At 38.8% G+C, this 17404-nt stretch overlaps 1 protein-coding gene across 3 annotated transcripts in view; it reads left to right on the top strand.

The window, feature by feature from the left end:
* LOC134211760 (sex determination protein fruitless) overlaps positions 1–17404 on the top strand; it is a 191266-nt gene that overhangs the window by 166079 nt on the left and 7783 nt on the right. For 2 of the 3 annotated variants that reach the window (XM_062688968.1, XM_062688970.1), the window contains exons 4-8: positions 2398–2793; positions 2864–3002; positions 3119–3748; positions 9688–9878; positions 13588–14045. In XM_062688968.1, the coding sequence (XP_062544952.1) occupies positions 2398–2793; positions 2864–3002; positions 3119–3748; positions 9688–9878; positions 13588–14045 (1814 nt within the window). The remainder of the gene's footprint in view (positions 1–2397; positions 2794–2863; positions 3003–3118; positions 3749–9687; positions 9879–13587; positions 14046–17404) is intronic. The other variant, XM_062688969.1, reaches the window with a different exon arrangement.

The following is a 17404-nucleotide window of genomic DNA, read 5'->3' as shown; positions in this document are numbered from 1 at the left end:
AACCGATTAGCAGGACTGACCAGAATCGGTAGTTTATGAGTCACAGAAAATCGTCTAATACAAGTGTGATGCCCGGAATGCTACACAGTGCATTGACAAGTCAAAAATTATCGCAACTTCAATACGCTTCCAAAAACCCATTTTTGAATAAATTTCAATCTTTTGCGATCAAAGTTAGTGTGATTTTCGCGGATGTTGTTCTGGACTGCAGTTTAGCCATGCTGGTTCCCAGAGATATGTTTTGAAGAAACAAAGATTCCAAGACCATTTTTTGGCGTAATTTCTTGCGTTTCGAGTTCAAATTTCTTTAATAATAATCCCAATAAAATGTAAACATTGTCTATTTCCATGGATTATCACATTTCCTAATGGTTATTCGACAATCCGGTTGCCTTTTCGAAGATCCGGAAGGCAGAAGCAGACCTTTTTTTAGGAGAATAAATATTGATAAATATAGATCAAAAGCAAAAAGATGGACAAAAAAGATAAATTTTTAATATAGGTAAAAATGATTAGATCATATTGTTAATTAGAATCTCTTAATTTAAAAAATGATAAAAATAAATTTCATTGCCTGATGTTACCAGATTTTTAGGATGCAGCATGCCAGGCTTTTCTCAAAAAGTAGTGCCAACGTTTATTCAAAGCAAATACTAAAAAGTAGAACTATTCGTGATGCTAAGTCTCGACTGCATGTTTCAGAAGCAAAGCTGCTGCTACCCGAGCAGGAGAAAATAACTCTTCTTCTTCTTCTTCTTCTTCTTCTTCTTACTGGCATTACATCCCCACACTGGGACAGAGCCGCCTCGCAGCTTAGTGTTCATTAAGCACTTCCACAGTTATTAACTGCGAGGTTTCTAAGCCAGGTTACCATTTTTGCATGGCTAGCACGATGATACTTTTATGCCCAGGGAAGTCGAGACAATTTCCAATCCGAAAATTGCCTAGACCGGCACCGGGAATCGAACCCAGCCACCCTCAGCATGGTCTTGCTTTGTAGCCGCGCGTCTTACCGCACGGCTAAGGAGGGCCCGCAAATAATACCTTAGAAAATAACTCAATAATACCTTATTTGGTTATTGATGCCCTATTCAGTTATGAACTTGGCCTGCATAAGAGGTAAACTAAAAGGAATAATACCAAACATGTAGGGTAAGACGGTATAATATGCCCCCCCTAAGGCAACTCTATATATATATATATATATATATATATATATTAGAGTGGGGCGTCATGGTCATTTTTTCAAATCAATGGATTTTCGAAGCCATTCTGGGTCCTGAACATTTGTGTAGAATTTGGGACCGATTGGTTGCTTCCTCGATTTCCGCATCGCGTTTGAAGTTTGTATGGAAATTAGTATGAAAGAACGTATATTTTTGCATTTCTACTACTAGAGGTTACAGTTCACCGTAAACCAAGTGGCACATTACGTTAAAGTATAACCTAAAGGATGCTGAAAAACTTTGCTGAAGAAGGTACGTTGCTGGAAAGTCCACAAAAAAATTTATAACGCTTCGAAGATTGAGTGTTCAAACCATATGCAAAAAATCATTTATTCTGCCAGCACTGCCGAACTACGTAGACCAATAATTTACCTGAGTGTTATTTCAAAATAATTAATCTTATAGGACTTTAGAGCTAATGGGAGCTATCCGGAATCATTTCACAAAGAAAAAATTCTACAAGAAGGAAGATGGGTTTTGCCATAGGTTGTCCGGTAGTGCTGGCAGAAACATTGATTTCTTGCATATGGTTTGAACAATCAATTCTCGAAACGTAATAACATTTTTTGTAGACCTGCCAGCAGCGTACCTTCTTTGGCAAAGTCTTTCGGCATCTTCCAGACTATATGATAACGTATTGAATCACGTGATTGACGATAAATTGAAGCCGCTGGACATCCCCACACCGGGACAGAGCCGCCTTGCAGCTTAATGTTCATTCAGCACTTCCACAATTATTAACTGCGCGGTTTCTAAGCCAGATTACCATTTTTGCATTCGTATATCATGAGGCTAACACGATGATACTTTTATGCCCAGGGAAGTCGAGACAATTTCCAATCCGAAAATTGCGTAGACCGGCACCAGGAATCAACCCCAGCCACTCTCAGTATGGTCTTGCTTTATAGCCGCGCATCTCACCGCACGGCTAAGGAGGGCCTCACTGTTAAGCTATCAGTTTCTATTGAAAAGACATCTGGAACTGATATATGAAATTTCAATTCATTTTTTGACACCATGGCTGCCTATTTAAACAATATATAAAATATATGGAGCACTTCTTCTCGGATGTTCAAAATCTATGCATACCTACATATTAAATTTATTGAACGTTAGATTATATTGTGAATACTCCTGAAATAATCTAACCCATGTTTTTTTTTACTTTTAGAGCCTGTTACGAACAGCTGAACAATTGAAAATAAAAGGATTATGTGAAGTAAGTGAACCTCAATACGAACAGGATTTCTCACCATCCGTTAAACGATACAAGCCCTATAGTTCACGATCACCTGACAGTCGCCATCCTCCGCCTCCGTCTGGCTCACAGCCTTCGTCGAACACTAGAAGCACACATTCTTCCTCCTCGCAAAGCAACAATAACCAAAGTGGACAGGACTCCAAAAGTGGCCATAATTCATCTGGTAGAAATCATAGTAATCTAGAATCGATCGTGTCTGATAATGGATCATCGCCTATAAATGTGTTGGAGTCCCATGATTTAACTTCAACACCAGGCAAAGAAGGAAAGACAAAAATGACCAGCCTTGGAATGGGGGTTGGAATAGTGAGTAAAATATCAAGCGATGCTGAAGTTCATAAAGTGGTAAATTAATTGTACATTACATACATTACAGAATGGCTCCGTAATGGGTGTTCCCATGGGTTACCTGGACTTTGCTCCCGAGCCTCCTGCACCAACAGCAACTCCTGTGACAGAACATCATGATATTAGTTGTGCTCCAAGCCACGATACTCGTGATCTGTCCAGTAAGTGTTAGTAGTCCATTTTTATAACCTTTTATCAGTGATTTATCTTCGGTATCCGCAATCACGAAGATGAATCACGTTTTCAACAGTTTAATAACTTCTATTTCTTACCAATATTGCAGATGCGATTTCTAATAATGGCGACATACGGGTTAAATTTGAAACACTCCGTTCACTGGATCCTCAAGATGCAATTCAGCTTGATACTCAAGTTGCGCATCAGATGCACGCTCAGACACAGCAGCAGCAGCAGCAACAGCAGCATATACAACACCAGCAAATTATGCATCAACAACAGCAGACGCATTTACTGCAACAACAACAACAGCAGCAGCAACAAGTACACAGGCAAACTCCGCAACCCCAGCAAGCAGATCATCGCCTTTCACCTCATCAACAGATCACACAACAACCACCGCAGCATCAGCAGCACGTTCTACTGATTGATCAGCAGTCGCAACACTCCCACCATTCAACTCACAGTCCTGCATCTAATGCTTCCAGTACATCTAGCCAGCACCACCCAGAAAATTTGGTAACGGTTGCATCCACTGTTCCCGATAGCATTGCTCCTTCGGAAATTAAAACGAGAGTCGTGTTAAAACAAGAGATTATGACTGAAGCTGATCAACAAACCCAGCAACAACACCACCAACAACAACAGATGGAACTAGAACCAGATCAATCGTCGATGCATGGAATGGTTGTCACGCCAGAGATCTCGGGAATGATGAGTCAAAGTCAAATGAGTGGTAAGTGGATTAATGAATAGCCGAAAAAGCTTATAGATAGTGGTGTATTTAATATTTCAAACGTTTCCATTGTGACGGTGCGTTGGTCGCAAATTTCTTACCACTTTCATCTGATGTGTTATAGCCAACGCCGTAGCTTGCGATTGGCAGGTATGACCCTCGCCAAGGTTGCCAGGCCTTAGAGGGGAGCCGCAATCAAGAATTCCGTTTTGAGGAATTATTCCCAAATTCACTGTTTTGATGTGATGCATAAGGCTTGCTGACATTTAATACTTTTTCTCTTGCAAGCACACAGGAATAAAAGGATTTGTCCGGAGTACAGTGACTATAATAACAGTGTCGTCAAGTGTCAGAATTGGAACAGAATCGTCTGTCAGTTCCATACAAATGCGCGTTCCAAACGAGCAGGAGACCTGTCAAACGTGGCACATGACGTTACTCTTCTTATAGGACTCTAGTCCGGAGCTGTAACGGGAAATTTCAAAAAAATGTCGTGGGATTGCAATTACTAATTTGCTAATATTTTTTTTCAGAAGTTATTACCAATTCGGATTTTTTGATTAACATTTAATTCTTAAAAGATCCTAGAACTTTTTTCAAAAGATCATTGTTTTAAATATAAAGTCTAAGCCATGAGAGCGAAATTGAAAAAATGTCACGAAATGTCATTACATTAACGTCATTTGAGACTAATTCGGCTCTCACGCCGCCAATACCAGATTTAGAAATGACCTATTAGAAAAGGTTATATAGGGTCCTTTGAGGACTACATGTTCATATAAAAAACCCAGATTAATCCACCTAGCGGTGATGGAGCCTTTCTCGTGTGTTATAAAACTAGTATTTTGGCCATAACATAACCGATATGGCCAATTTTCAATAGGAAACAATGGGAAATAATTCCGCGTTGAATGCAATCTGTTACGAGTAAATCAGTTGAGAATAAAATGCCAAAAAAAAACAACTTAATTCACCGAGTGGTGATACTGCCTTTCTCGCATTTAGCCAAGACACCTACCTTATATGGCGCTTATATAGTTAGATTCCACTTTCTTAATAAATTTTAAACACAATGATCGATCGTTATCAAATTCAATAGTGATCAACAAAACTTTGTCCCCTGCCGAATGCAACTTGTTGCGAGAAAATCGGTTAAGAATTACTATATGAAAAAGTGGCTAATGTTTTTTCGGTTTTCGTGTGCACACACACACACATACACACGGACAAACAGACATTTATTCAGCTCGATGAGCTGTGTTGATTGGTATATAACATCATGGGTCTCTGAGACTTCTATAAAAAGTTCAATTTTGGAGAGAAATGATAGCCTTTCGGTACAACTTTGTTGTACGAGAAAGGTAAAACGAGTGAGAAATTTTCACGCGCCCGTTTTTGGTATAAAAATTTTGTATTTTAACTTCTGAGCCATAGTCCGATCTGGCCAATTTTCAATACGACACAATGGGACAGGATTCTGCGTCGAATGCTTGTTGGGAACAAATCGATTAAGGATAAGTGAGTTTTTTGGCGGGTTTTACACACACACAATTTGTCGAGCTGAGTCGATCGGTATATAACACTATGGGTCTCCGGACCTCCTAAAAAAAGTTCGTTTTTGGATCGAACATTATAGCCTTCACGTATACTTTGTATACGGGAAAGGCAAAACATAATTGTAAATAATATGTGTAAAAAGGTATTAGCAAATTTAGTCCCATTACATCGAAATGACATTTCCCGTCACTGTCCGGAGGCCCTTTTGTCCCAGGACGTTAGTTTTAAAATGCTTATTAAAGCGTTAAAACACTTCTTCTTCTTATTGGCATTACATCCCCACACTGGGACAGAGCCGCCTCGCAGCTTAGTGTTCGCTAAGCACTTCCACAGTTATTAACTGCGAGGTTTCTAAGCCAGGTTACCATTTTGCATTCGTATATCATGAGGCTAGCATGATGATACTTTTATGCCCAGGGAAGTCGAGACAATTTCCAATCCGAAAATTGCCTAGACCGGCACCGGGAATCGAACCCAGCCACCCTCAGCATGGTCTTGCTTTGTAGCCGCGCGTCTTACCGCACGGCTAAGGAGGGCCCCCCGGACAAAGCCTTGTTGATCAGTATTGAATAACGATCGACCGTTGCGTTTGAAAGTTATGAAGAAAATGGTACATATTACCATATAAGCCCCACATAAGGTTGGTGTCTTGGCTAAAGGCGAGAAAGGCAGCATCACTACTCGGTGAATTAACATGTTTTTTTTTTATTCGTGTTCTAGTATAGATATTAGATAAGAGGAAACAAAAAAGAACTTTCGTATGGTTCTATAGAAAAGCATGCTTGCTGAGAAGGTATTAGGTACTATCCTTAGGGTGCTCATTTTGCCCCATATGGAAAACAATTCATTGAAATGTTATCAACTTGTAGGTACTTAGGTACTGCGCGATACTAAACAGATTATTGAAATGTATAAAAAAGCTATTATTTTGAACAATTTAACCTAGTTTGTAGTTATAGGCGAGTGGGTAAAAAATGATAGTAATTATACGTAAATTTCAACATATTTGTACTTCACTGCCAAAACTTTAGCTCAATCGGTCATCGGTTTACTAAGTTACAGCAAATATACTATATTACCAATATGGTCCACTAAGGCCGATTTCGAGAGACACGCAAGCTAAGCAATGTAGTGGAAAGACATTCTGAGGGGTGTTTAAATGTATTATGCAATATGCAGCATAACAAATGTAATTTAAATTGTTAAAACTTATTAACTTAGTGTAATTTGGTCATCGTTTTCTGGCGTTAGTTGTCTTTTGTGACGCAAGATGGTGTGATTGTGCCGTCTATTGCCTAATATATGGAGATTAACGAAGTAGGGGAAATGACGGCTTTGGCAGGTTTTGTTCTATTATTGGCAGGGGGGTTTTCTATAACCAATTATGCCCAAATTTGGCCTAAACATTCTTTGCATATCAAAGAATATTGTGACCAAATTTCATAGAATTTGGTCAACAAAAACCCCCCTGACAATAATAGAACAAAACCTGCCAAAGTCGTCATTTCCCCTAGATTATAATGTTAATTTGGTTACAGCTTGTCAAAGTTGGCCATTTTGTATGAGCCTCCTGAGCACTGAGGTGTAAAACTGTATTGTATTCTGAGCACAGGTGTATAACAAACATCAGCTTCAAACCCACATTATAGATTACTTGGTTACTAACACTCCTGCCTAATTATTGATTCCAATAATCCGCGTCACATGGGAGATACCAGATTGGACGAGAGAATTACCCAAGTAACCAATAAGCACTATATTCCGCAAATCGGCATGTAGTGCTACAGTAATGCTTATAAGTTTTTGAATAGCCGTATAGTGGCCCTATATGACGGTTTGGCGTAATATAGTGCTAATGGTTACTTGGGTAGTCAATTAATTTTCCGTAACAGATGAATGCTTGCGGGTTAGCTTTTATCCACTATCTAGCTAGGAAAGCTGGTAATCGTGAGTATTGGGGCGGCTCAGTAAATACTTTTTCAAATGTTATTGATGGACAGGTCTCTTGTTCAATTTAGTCCTCCCCGTTTGATGTCCGCGCTTCATGTCCTTAAAGGGTCACACTGGTAGAATCATGGTTTTACACAGAGCCAATTTTGTTTCCGACTGCATATTGCGGGACCTGAAAGCTGGTTGGTTACGTAAGCCGCAATACCGTATTCGTTTTAGCAATACGTTTTTTTCACTTAACAAGAAATGTCATCACCAACATTATTAGGATTACTTTGTCTTAGTAGAGTAAAATAATAAGCCTATCTTCGCCGACTCTCTCTTCAGTGAAACATATGCCTCCACTACTACTCTGAGATCGATAGTAATATGGTCAATGTCGTCCGCTAAGCCTTGCAGCATATGCGACCTTGTGACGATTATGCAGTTACACCGCACGCACCGGAAAACATTGCACTAATGTTGAGCAGTAAATTTGAAAACGCACCACTTTGCTTCAATCTTCTAAGCGTAAGGAATTCGTCTGGGTTTTTCGATCCCCCAAGAACCGTTCATATTAGTTTTCAAAAAACTTTGAAACGCATTTTTCTCAATATTTATACAAATTAGCTCAAATTTTCGAACACTAAGAACATGAGACATAATTGAATTAACGTGGTATATAGATTTTCTGAACCAATCGACGGGGATGCATACATTTTTAAGTCGGCCAAACTGGCTAGTATTTTCGGGAATTCCAGAAGGGCTATGTTTTGGCCCTAGTCATCGCCACCCAGTATTATCATTCGTTTTTCGCGAAGTCGAAGCAAATTTCGGTCTACCTCCCTATGGGAAAACCCATTGCTATCTGTCAGAGTTTGTGCGAAACATGGCGGCTATCCCCTCCTCTCTGTTCCTCTACTGTAAAAACCCATAAAGAACTGTTATTAGTTGTGTGGAAGAATTTCGCTTCCACTTCGCGAATTCTGGTACTTTATATCAACATATCCATATGCATTCTATTCAATTTCATTATAAAAGTACTATTCTCGAGCAAAGCTTTAGAGCGAAACGATAACTCGATTTGAGGTTGTAAAATGGCCGAATATGATTACTTAATTTCAATAACAAAATGTATAGCAGAAAAATCTTACTGTCACATCAAATTGAAAACTATTCCTGCTATCTATGAAAGCAAATCGAAAACTAAATTTGATATCATACAGTTTGTACACAGTAGAGTGGGGCGCAGTTGTATGGAAAAACGCAAACTTCGTCCGATCAAGTGAGATCAAGGTTTTTCTGAATCGTTTTGGGACCCCAGTCAACTGTGCCAAATATGGGCTTGATTGGTTGCGACCTCGCATACCGCATCGTGTTTTAAATTTACATGGAGATTAGTATGGAAAAACGTACTTGTTGACATAGAAGGTACGCAGCTGGAAGGTCTACAAAAAATGTTATTACGTTTCGAATATTGATTGTTTAACCATATGCAAGAAATCAATGTTTCTGCCAGCTTAGGGCCAATTTCTTCACCTCTGCTTAACTCTTAGGGCCGATGCCCACGTTGCGTTTTTTCAACGCTGCGTGCACGTGGCGTTGGAAAAACGCAGGTATGTATCGGTGCGGCGACGCTGCGTTACCGCTTTTTCCCGATGCACACATGCGTCCTTTTAACGCCGTGTGCACGCAGCGTTAAAAATACGCTACGTGGGCATCGAACCTTAAGCGATGCTTACCCATACGCTTAAACCGGATTTAAGCACTAAGCCGAGGTGAAGAAATTGGCCCTTAGTTGAATTATTGCTCCACGTAGTTCGGCAGTGCTGGCAGAATAAATGATTTTTTGCATTTGGTTTGAACACTCAATCTTCGAAGCGTTATAACTTTTTTCGTGAACGTTCCAGCAACGTGCCTTCTTCAGCAAAGTTTTTCGGCATCCTTTGCGTTATACTTTAACGTAATGTGCCACTTGGTTTACGATGAACTGAAACCTCTAGTAGTAGAAATGCAAAAATATACGTTCTCACATACTAATTTCCATACAAACTTCAAACGCGATGCGGAAAGCGAGGAAGCAACCAATCGGTCCCAAATTCTGCACAGTTGTTCAGGACCCAGAATGACCCGAAAACCATTGATTTGAAAAAATGACCATGACGCCCCACTCTAGTACACAGTTACATGTCAGATCATACAATTTAGAAATCTACAGCAAAATGAGATCAAAATATGTAATCAATCATAATGATACATATTTGAAAACACTGCCTGCCTGGCATATGTAATTATGATTTCAATTTGATGTCGAAATCAGAATGTGTTTTCTATATGCTCTCATTATGTTTTCAGACTTTACTCGGGTTGATAGTAAGATCAAAAATTGCATCATTTGTTTTGTTTTCTGAGGCATGCATGATATAATTTTATCAATATTCTTTCTTTTTTAGATATTTATCAATCAGATGCTAGCGAAGATTCAAAAGTTGGCATTTTGGATGGATCGTCAACGCAATACACCAATTTGACGAGTCCCAATGCTGGTGATCCCAAAACACCAAGTGGTCCAAAGACGTGGACAGCTGAAGACATGGAATCCGCATTAGAAGCTTTACGTACTCATAATATGAGTTTGACGAAGGTTTGTATTTGTCATTAAATATAAGACGAGAAGTGATTCTATCTTTACCATACCATTATTAATAAAAAAAAATGCTGACTACACTTTCGGGTGCTTCCGGTCATAAGTTTGGGTTGGCCCTCATAAAAAAAAACATGATAATGTCTTTATAACTTATATTCGTGTACTCTTTATTCGGGTTTGGTAATTTGAAAGGTAGCGATCAGTACTTGTAAAAGAGGTAATAATCCACATAGGACGATTGTCGTTACTGTTTCTTTTGTCAAAACGTGAGGATTTTTTATTGACCTTTAGTTCCCAGTCTATCTTTCCCCCAACAGAAAACGTTTTGCCTGTGACGACAGCAACAATCTTTATCTACGGTTATTACCTCTATGTTAATTGTACTTTAGATTTTTAAGATTGTGTGATATAACTTCTCCTAAGGTTGTACGTTTTTCTTGATTTCAAACTAAAGTTCAGTAAATTGAGACAATAGCATTTCTTTAGGTGGGCTGTGGCATAACGAGTTGAATGTGTACGAACCATTTGACATAATACGCTGGGTACCTCAAGACCATTTGGCATAATCGTACACTCTGAAAAATGTTCACGTCATATTTACCTGAAAACAAATGTGGTTCTCATCTACCATATTTTTCTCGTAAGAGTGGCCTGAATAGCATGTAACCTGAACAAAATTTGGCTTCGTTGAATTACAGGATTTATCAGGTGAATCTGATTGGATTTTCCAGTACTAATTACGTGGAATTTGAAAGTAGTTGACGTGATTTCTACGTACTGGTTATGTGAACTTTTAGTGAAAGCTACATGGCATCAGGTATCAACCAAATGGTTTGAAATATATTGGAATATTTTTATTTCGAAATGCGAAAAAATAGATCAATGACAGTCCGTAAATAGGAGACCACTTCGTGTTGTTGATGCATTTGATGCAAAATCATGTTTTTGATGCTGAGAGTTTAAAACTAGTTTCTTCCTTGAAAATCTCTGCTTTTTCCGCTGCCAAGTCAATCAAAAAAGGCAGTTGGCAGTTGAAACCTGTAATATGAATTTTATACTAACGCTACCAGAAGACCGTAAACTGTAGACCACTTTACTAGGTGGCCCAGATCAGCGCAGCGTGCCACTAGTTCTCTCTTTTTCTCTCCCGCTGTTCTTATGTAACGCAAATAGTGACGTCACTATTTGCGTTGCATAAGATCAGCGGGAGAGTAAAAGAGAGAACTAGTGGCACGCAGCGCTGATCTGCGCCACCTTAGTAAAGTCTAGCCCCTTGGCTTCTGCTACCCATTGATGGTGTTGGTTTGTTTGGTTTTGCTGTCGGATTCGTCCAATCGAAAGCAAATAGGGGTGATCGGGGCAATATGGGCCACCTAAGGAAATCGTTCCGATAAGCGCTGAACAGCTCAAAAAAACATCGTTCAAATGTAGTTGACTTATACTAGAGAATGTTACCTTTCATATTACGTCGATGAATGACAAAAAATGCGTTTGGAAATTGTTGGAATGCACTTTTGAAAATGTATTGATTTCAATGTGTGTTCCCGACTATACGGGGCAATATGAGCCACCATTTGGGGCAGTATGGTCCACCCTTCCAAAACCTTTATTTAGGCGAAAAAAGTATCGTAATATGGAAGAATATGATATTCCTACAACAGTTGTGAGTATTCCATACCAAATAAAATGAAAAAACTGCACAACAGCGGACTGAACTGATTTGCCACTCTTCACCGTGTGAACAGCCACATTTCAATTGGTCAATGGTCACTTTTTCTGTTTCTATCGCAGTAATGCGCTGTTGTAATTTTTCCGTAATGAATCTTACATATATGATAATATTCTTGTATTTGACTACTGAAATTTGAACTTGTTCGCATTTTAAGGCCAGATATCTTGTTCTATGCAGGTATGCCCATATTGCCCCATAGAGACTGGTTTTGGAAAAAAAAAGTTTTATGATAAATTCAGATTTGTATCAATATAAACATGTGTGCACAATATTCAATTTTAATATATCTTTTGATTGTGGTGTATTTTTGACCTGTATTTTAATCAGTTTTGTGTCAAAACCTTATTTATAAACTTGAAATCTTATAATAATTTTGCCTATGAAGCGAAAATTTACATGTTCAAGTGTATTTTGAATTGAATTTTAATGCGGTTTTCACGCTGATGCATATGTGGAGCATCCTCTTAAAGATCATATAACTTTTACATGACAAAACTTGCCAATAAGCTCAAAATGAGGGTGGCTCATATTGCCCCGTATGTTCATATTGCCCCTACTGCCCCTATCGCTGAAAATCTCAGAACTGTGTGCTTCAACGCCGTCGTAGACAAAATCGAGGAGTGACAAAAGCAGGTTTTGTTTAATACAAAGAGTTAGTAAGTTTTATGGAGTTAGTTGGAAAATTGTGAAAATACAATATTGGGGCGAGCTGTGAGGAAGTATTGCGGCGTCGCAATGAAATTTTGAACGTAAAACTTAAAAACCTCGATCAGCGTACGTTCTGCTAGTATATGATAGATTTAACCGGATATTGGCAAGCACTTTCTCTAGGGGTCTTAGATCGCACACTTACCCTACGTTTTGTCTTATTCCGGGCATTCACTCTTTTGCATTATTCCGCGTGCTTTATGAGAAAGGTGCCATTTACTCTTTCGCATTAGACAGCAGAAAAGTGTGCTCCAAAAAAAAGGTGTCATTTACTTTTTCGCATTATTTTAGACAAATGCGCGCCTTAAAAGAAGGAGGCATTCACCATTTTGCAAATCTGGGCAAATTTCTGCTGCTTCTACCTTATTCCGGGTAAATGTGTGATTTGAAAATGGAGGCTTTTACTCTTTCCTATAATATGGGAGACTAAATGACAACTTGTTTCATAGCACGCATTTCCCCGGAAAAATGCAATAGGGTACATTAGGAATCCTATGTAGGATGTAGGATCCTATGAATGTAGGATCATTAGGGTACATTACATTTTATATTGAAGTACGCATTTTCCTGGAATAATGCAAAAGGGTAAATGACACCTCCTTTTAAAGCACGCATTTGTTCTAAACAATGGAAAATAGTAAATGCCTCCCTTTTGAATGCACGTATTTGCACGTAAGAAGGCAAGTTATTGTTTCCTTCTTTTAAAGTACATGCCTGCTCAGAATAAGACGGTTGAGAAAATGACTCATATTTTTGTTATTATGAAAAAATGCAATGTTACCATATGTTACTATGTAACACAACTTTATTTTTTATTTTTAAGTCATTATTGAAATGCAATCTAATAAAGTGGTGGTAATGTAGTGAGCATACATTTTTTTTATTCTTTTTTTGACATATTTGGGGTAATTTCATAAAAAATCAGAACCTGGCTATTATGGGCATCACATTATTTGGTAAAATGTCCAAACATAATATGTGATGAAAACCACGGTATTAGGCGATGCGCGGAATTAGGGCAGGTCAAGGTAATGGTCATTCGGGGAAACGATAATTACCATTCGGGATAATGGGATTTTCGGGGCATTAGCCTTTTGGGGTACTGGCGTTCTGGGTAGTGTAATAGAATCATATGCGTATACCGGAAAATAATACGTAATTAAGAATTCTTAACAAGTTTTCCATATCACATTTTCTCAATTTTTTACATTTCACATGTTTGCAAATAAGGTTTGTAATAAATGCACTTTTTTAAATTATTTCAAGGCGTCAGCAACGTACGGTATTCCATCTACTACATTATGGCAGCGAGCCCATCGACTCGGTATCGATACGCCTAAGAAGGAGGGACCGTCCAAAACGTGGAATGAAGACTCACTAAACAGCGCGCTAGAGGCGTTACGTACCGGAACGATATCGGCGAACAAAGCCTCAAAAGCATTTGGCATACCGTCTTCCACTCTGTATAAAATTGCTCGACGCGAAGGAATCCGATTGGCGGCTCCCTTCAATGCTGCCCCAACGACTTGGTCCGCGGAAGATCTTGATCGTGCCTTGGAAGCTATTCGTGCTGGCCAAACCTCGGTGCAAAAAGCTAGTACGGAGTTTGGAATTCCCACCGGTACATTGTACGGTCGTTGCAAACGAGAAGGAATCGAACTGTCGCGATCGAATCCAACTCCTTGGTCTGAGGACGCAATGATGGAAGCATTGGAATCTGTCAAGTGAGTGTAACAATTTTATATTTGGTTCTTTAGACACCAATATGAAAGCATCGAACAACTGTCATTTTCATTATTCCACGCATGCTTGTCGCAAAAGTTGTCCGCTGCCTTCGTATTGAGTGGTGTGCCCTTGAAAACGTGAGTGAATTAAGTTTTGGATTCTGGGATGCTTGTCCTCAAAGTCATAACTACCTTAAAATAGTATGCTCTTTTTTCGTTTAGACGTGATATTGTGTTAGAAATTACTAGCACACACAAACAGACACTGAAGAAATTTTCATCGGCTAATAATTCAACGATCGTTTTAATTTCAGTTGATCGCGAGTTACATATGCAGAGGCTCGCATCGTACACGTGTAGATTTTAGGTACTTTTCATTCAACTTGGGGATTGAAAATCAAGCTAAAATCTCGCGTAACATATGATTACGGCCAAAACCATGGTTTTTGATTTTCTAGCATAAACGATTGCTTTGTAAATGATTCTTCATCCTAAATAAAACTCCGTACATGATATCTCTTAGGCTGTGAACCATTCCACCGATTCGTTTAAATTTTAGTTAAAATTTGACAGTTCGATGGTTATTTTGCCGTAGTTAAAAATAACCCTGCTTTGGAGCATGGTTAGATTTGACAGTTCGATAGATAAACAAATAACCATCAATCTGTCAAAAATCAAATGGGTCCGCTTCGGGGTTAAACTTTAACCACGATGGGAAAATAACCATCGAACTGTCAAATTTTAAATAAAAGTTAAACGAATTGTTGGAATGGTTCACATCCTTAAGAAACATAGGGGTAGTAGGGGCAATATGAACATAGGGAGCGTCCACAAATTACGTAACGCTTTGAGGGGGGAGGGGGGGTTGGCCAAAGTGTGACGATGCATACAAAATTTTCAGACGTTTCTTACAAAAAGTGTGACATAGGGGGGAGGGGGGGTTGAAAATGCCCAATTTTTGCGTTACGTAATTAATGGATCTTCCCATACGGGGCAATATGAGCCACCCTCATTTTGAGCTCATTGACACGGTTTAGCATGTAAACCTCACATGATCTTTAAGAGAATGCTTCATATATGCATCAACGTGAAAACCGCATTAAAATTCAATTCAAACATGAAAATACACTTGAAAATGTAAATTTTTGCTGCATAGGCAAAATTATTATAAGATTTGAAGTTTATAAATAAGGTTTTGACACAAAACTGATTAAAATACAGGTCAAAAATACACCACAATCAAAAGATATATTAAAATTGAATATTGTACACACATGTTTGTATTGATACAAATCTGAATTTATCATAAAACTTTTTTTTCCCTAAACCAGTCTCTATGGGGCAATATGGGCATACCTGCACAGAGCAAGATATCAGGCCTTAAAATACGAACAAGTTCAAATTTCAGTAGTCAAATACAAGAATATTATCATATACGTAAGATTCATTACGGAAAAATTACAACAGCGCATTACTGCGATTGAAACAGAAAAAATGACCATTGGCCAATTAAAATGTGTCTGTTCAAACGGTGAAGAGTGGCAAATCGGTTCAGTCCGCTGTTGTGCGGTTTTTTAATTTTATTTGGTATGGAATACTCACAACTGTTGTAGGAATATCATATTCTTCCATATTACGATACTTTTTTCGCCTAAATAAACGTTTTGGATGGGTGGCCCATACTGCCCCAAATGGTGGCTCATATTGCCCCGTATAGTCGGGAACACACATTGAAATCAATACATTTTCAAAAGTGTATTCCAACAATTTCCAAACTCATTTTTCGTCATTCATCGACGTTATATGAAAGGTAACATTCTCTAGTATAAGTCAACTACATTTGAACGATGTTTTTTGAGCTTTTCTGCGCTTTTCGGAACGATTTCATTAGGTGGCCCATATTGCCCCGATCACCCCTATTTTTTACTATTTTAAGTGAACGTCTCATGAACCATTTGCACCATAGTGATTTTTAAGTCCTTTGTTTGGCGCCCTTAACTACCATGCAGAATGTTTGCTTTGGTTTTTAAGCCGTTGACTTTATATTGTTTTTTTAGCTTAGCTTAGCTTAGCTTAGACTGACTGTACATATCAATGGTTGCTACTCCGTGATTGATCAGAACTGGTGCAAATTGCACTACGATCCAAGTAAATAGTGGTTGGGATTTACCAACTATTCTCGAAGTGCACGTTTCAGCAGCTCGCAAATATTGATCAATAACGGCGCCGGCCAAGTCCTTACATTCAGTTGGGGAAAGGAGGAATGTGAGTGTGTGGTAATTGTTGCTACTAGAGACCGAGAATACCTCTGCATCTCCACATTTACCACGGGAAGGAAGTAGTGTTAGTTGGGTGGGGTAATCAGTAACATAGATCGGGATTCACCATGGAAAGTGATGTGACCTATGAAACTTCTACACAGCAGTATTAGCATTTCCTTATTTGTTCAATTGTTCATTCTTCGCGAGAATAAACAATCAATCGCTCAAAGTGAGCGATTGTTCATTTGAATTTTGGATTAGGCGCCCGCGTTATCATTTCATTAACGTAAGAAAAGTAAAAAAGAAACGGGATTGAAAATAATTGATAGTAATCGGAAAGCAAATGTTATTCAGCAACCCTTATTTTATCTCTATTTGACGTTAAGTAAGAATGTAAATTTACGTTCATTTTACATGTCGTTTATTTTGCATTAGTTTCGCGCGCGCGTTTGTGTCACTTGCCTTGACCAGTATACCGTAATCAGGATCTCACTGGTATTAATCCTGATGTGCCGGTTGGCACTCGTGTTGGGCTTGTGCGCTTTGAGCGGCACACGGTCGCTTCCCAGTCTACATAAAATCGCACATGGTGCAATACAAGATGCTAAATTGGAGACGATATACATACATGTTGTGTGGAAAAGTACTTCTATCGCCTGCACTTCAGCATCCTACACGACACCATATACGTTCATGTGTTGACTGGGTTTGATAGGGCCTGCTTATGGACACATGCAGCTTTTTGTAGAGGTTTAACAGAGCCCACTGTCAAACCCCACCACATCCTAGGCAGGCCCCCTAACTCGCAGTGGCCATGGGGCCGTTGACTTCATATTGTTTTTTTTAGAAAAACTAGCTTCAAGTTAATTTAAAATGTATATTCTTACTAGTTTTTCGATATAACGCATAGCAGAACTGCTCTGTCTAACAAATCTAAACAAATCCGATGATGTTACTAGCTTTGAGCAAACGGCTTAAAAACCAGACGTGTTGCTGGTAATGCGAGTAAACGGCGCGATTTTTGTTTTAGCTTAAATTTTGTGGATTTCGAATGGTTTTTCAATTAATCTCAATCTGCTGACCATGACCATTAACGTA

The sequence above is a fragment of the Armigeres subalbatus genome, chromosome 2, assembly GCF_024139115.2.
Source record: "Armigeres subalbatus isolate Guangzhou_Male chromosome 2, GZ_Asu_2, whole genome shotgun sequence".
Taxonomy (NCBI): domain Eukaryota; kingdom Metazoa; phylum Arthropoda; class Insecta; order Diptera; family Culicidae; genus Armigeres; species Armigeres subalbatus.
This window is presented reverse-complemented; position numbering and strand designations above follow the sequence as displayed.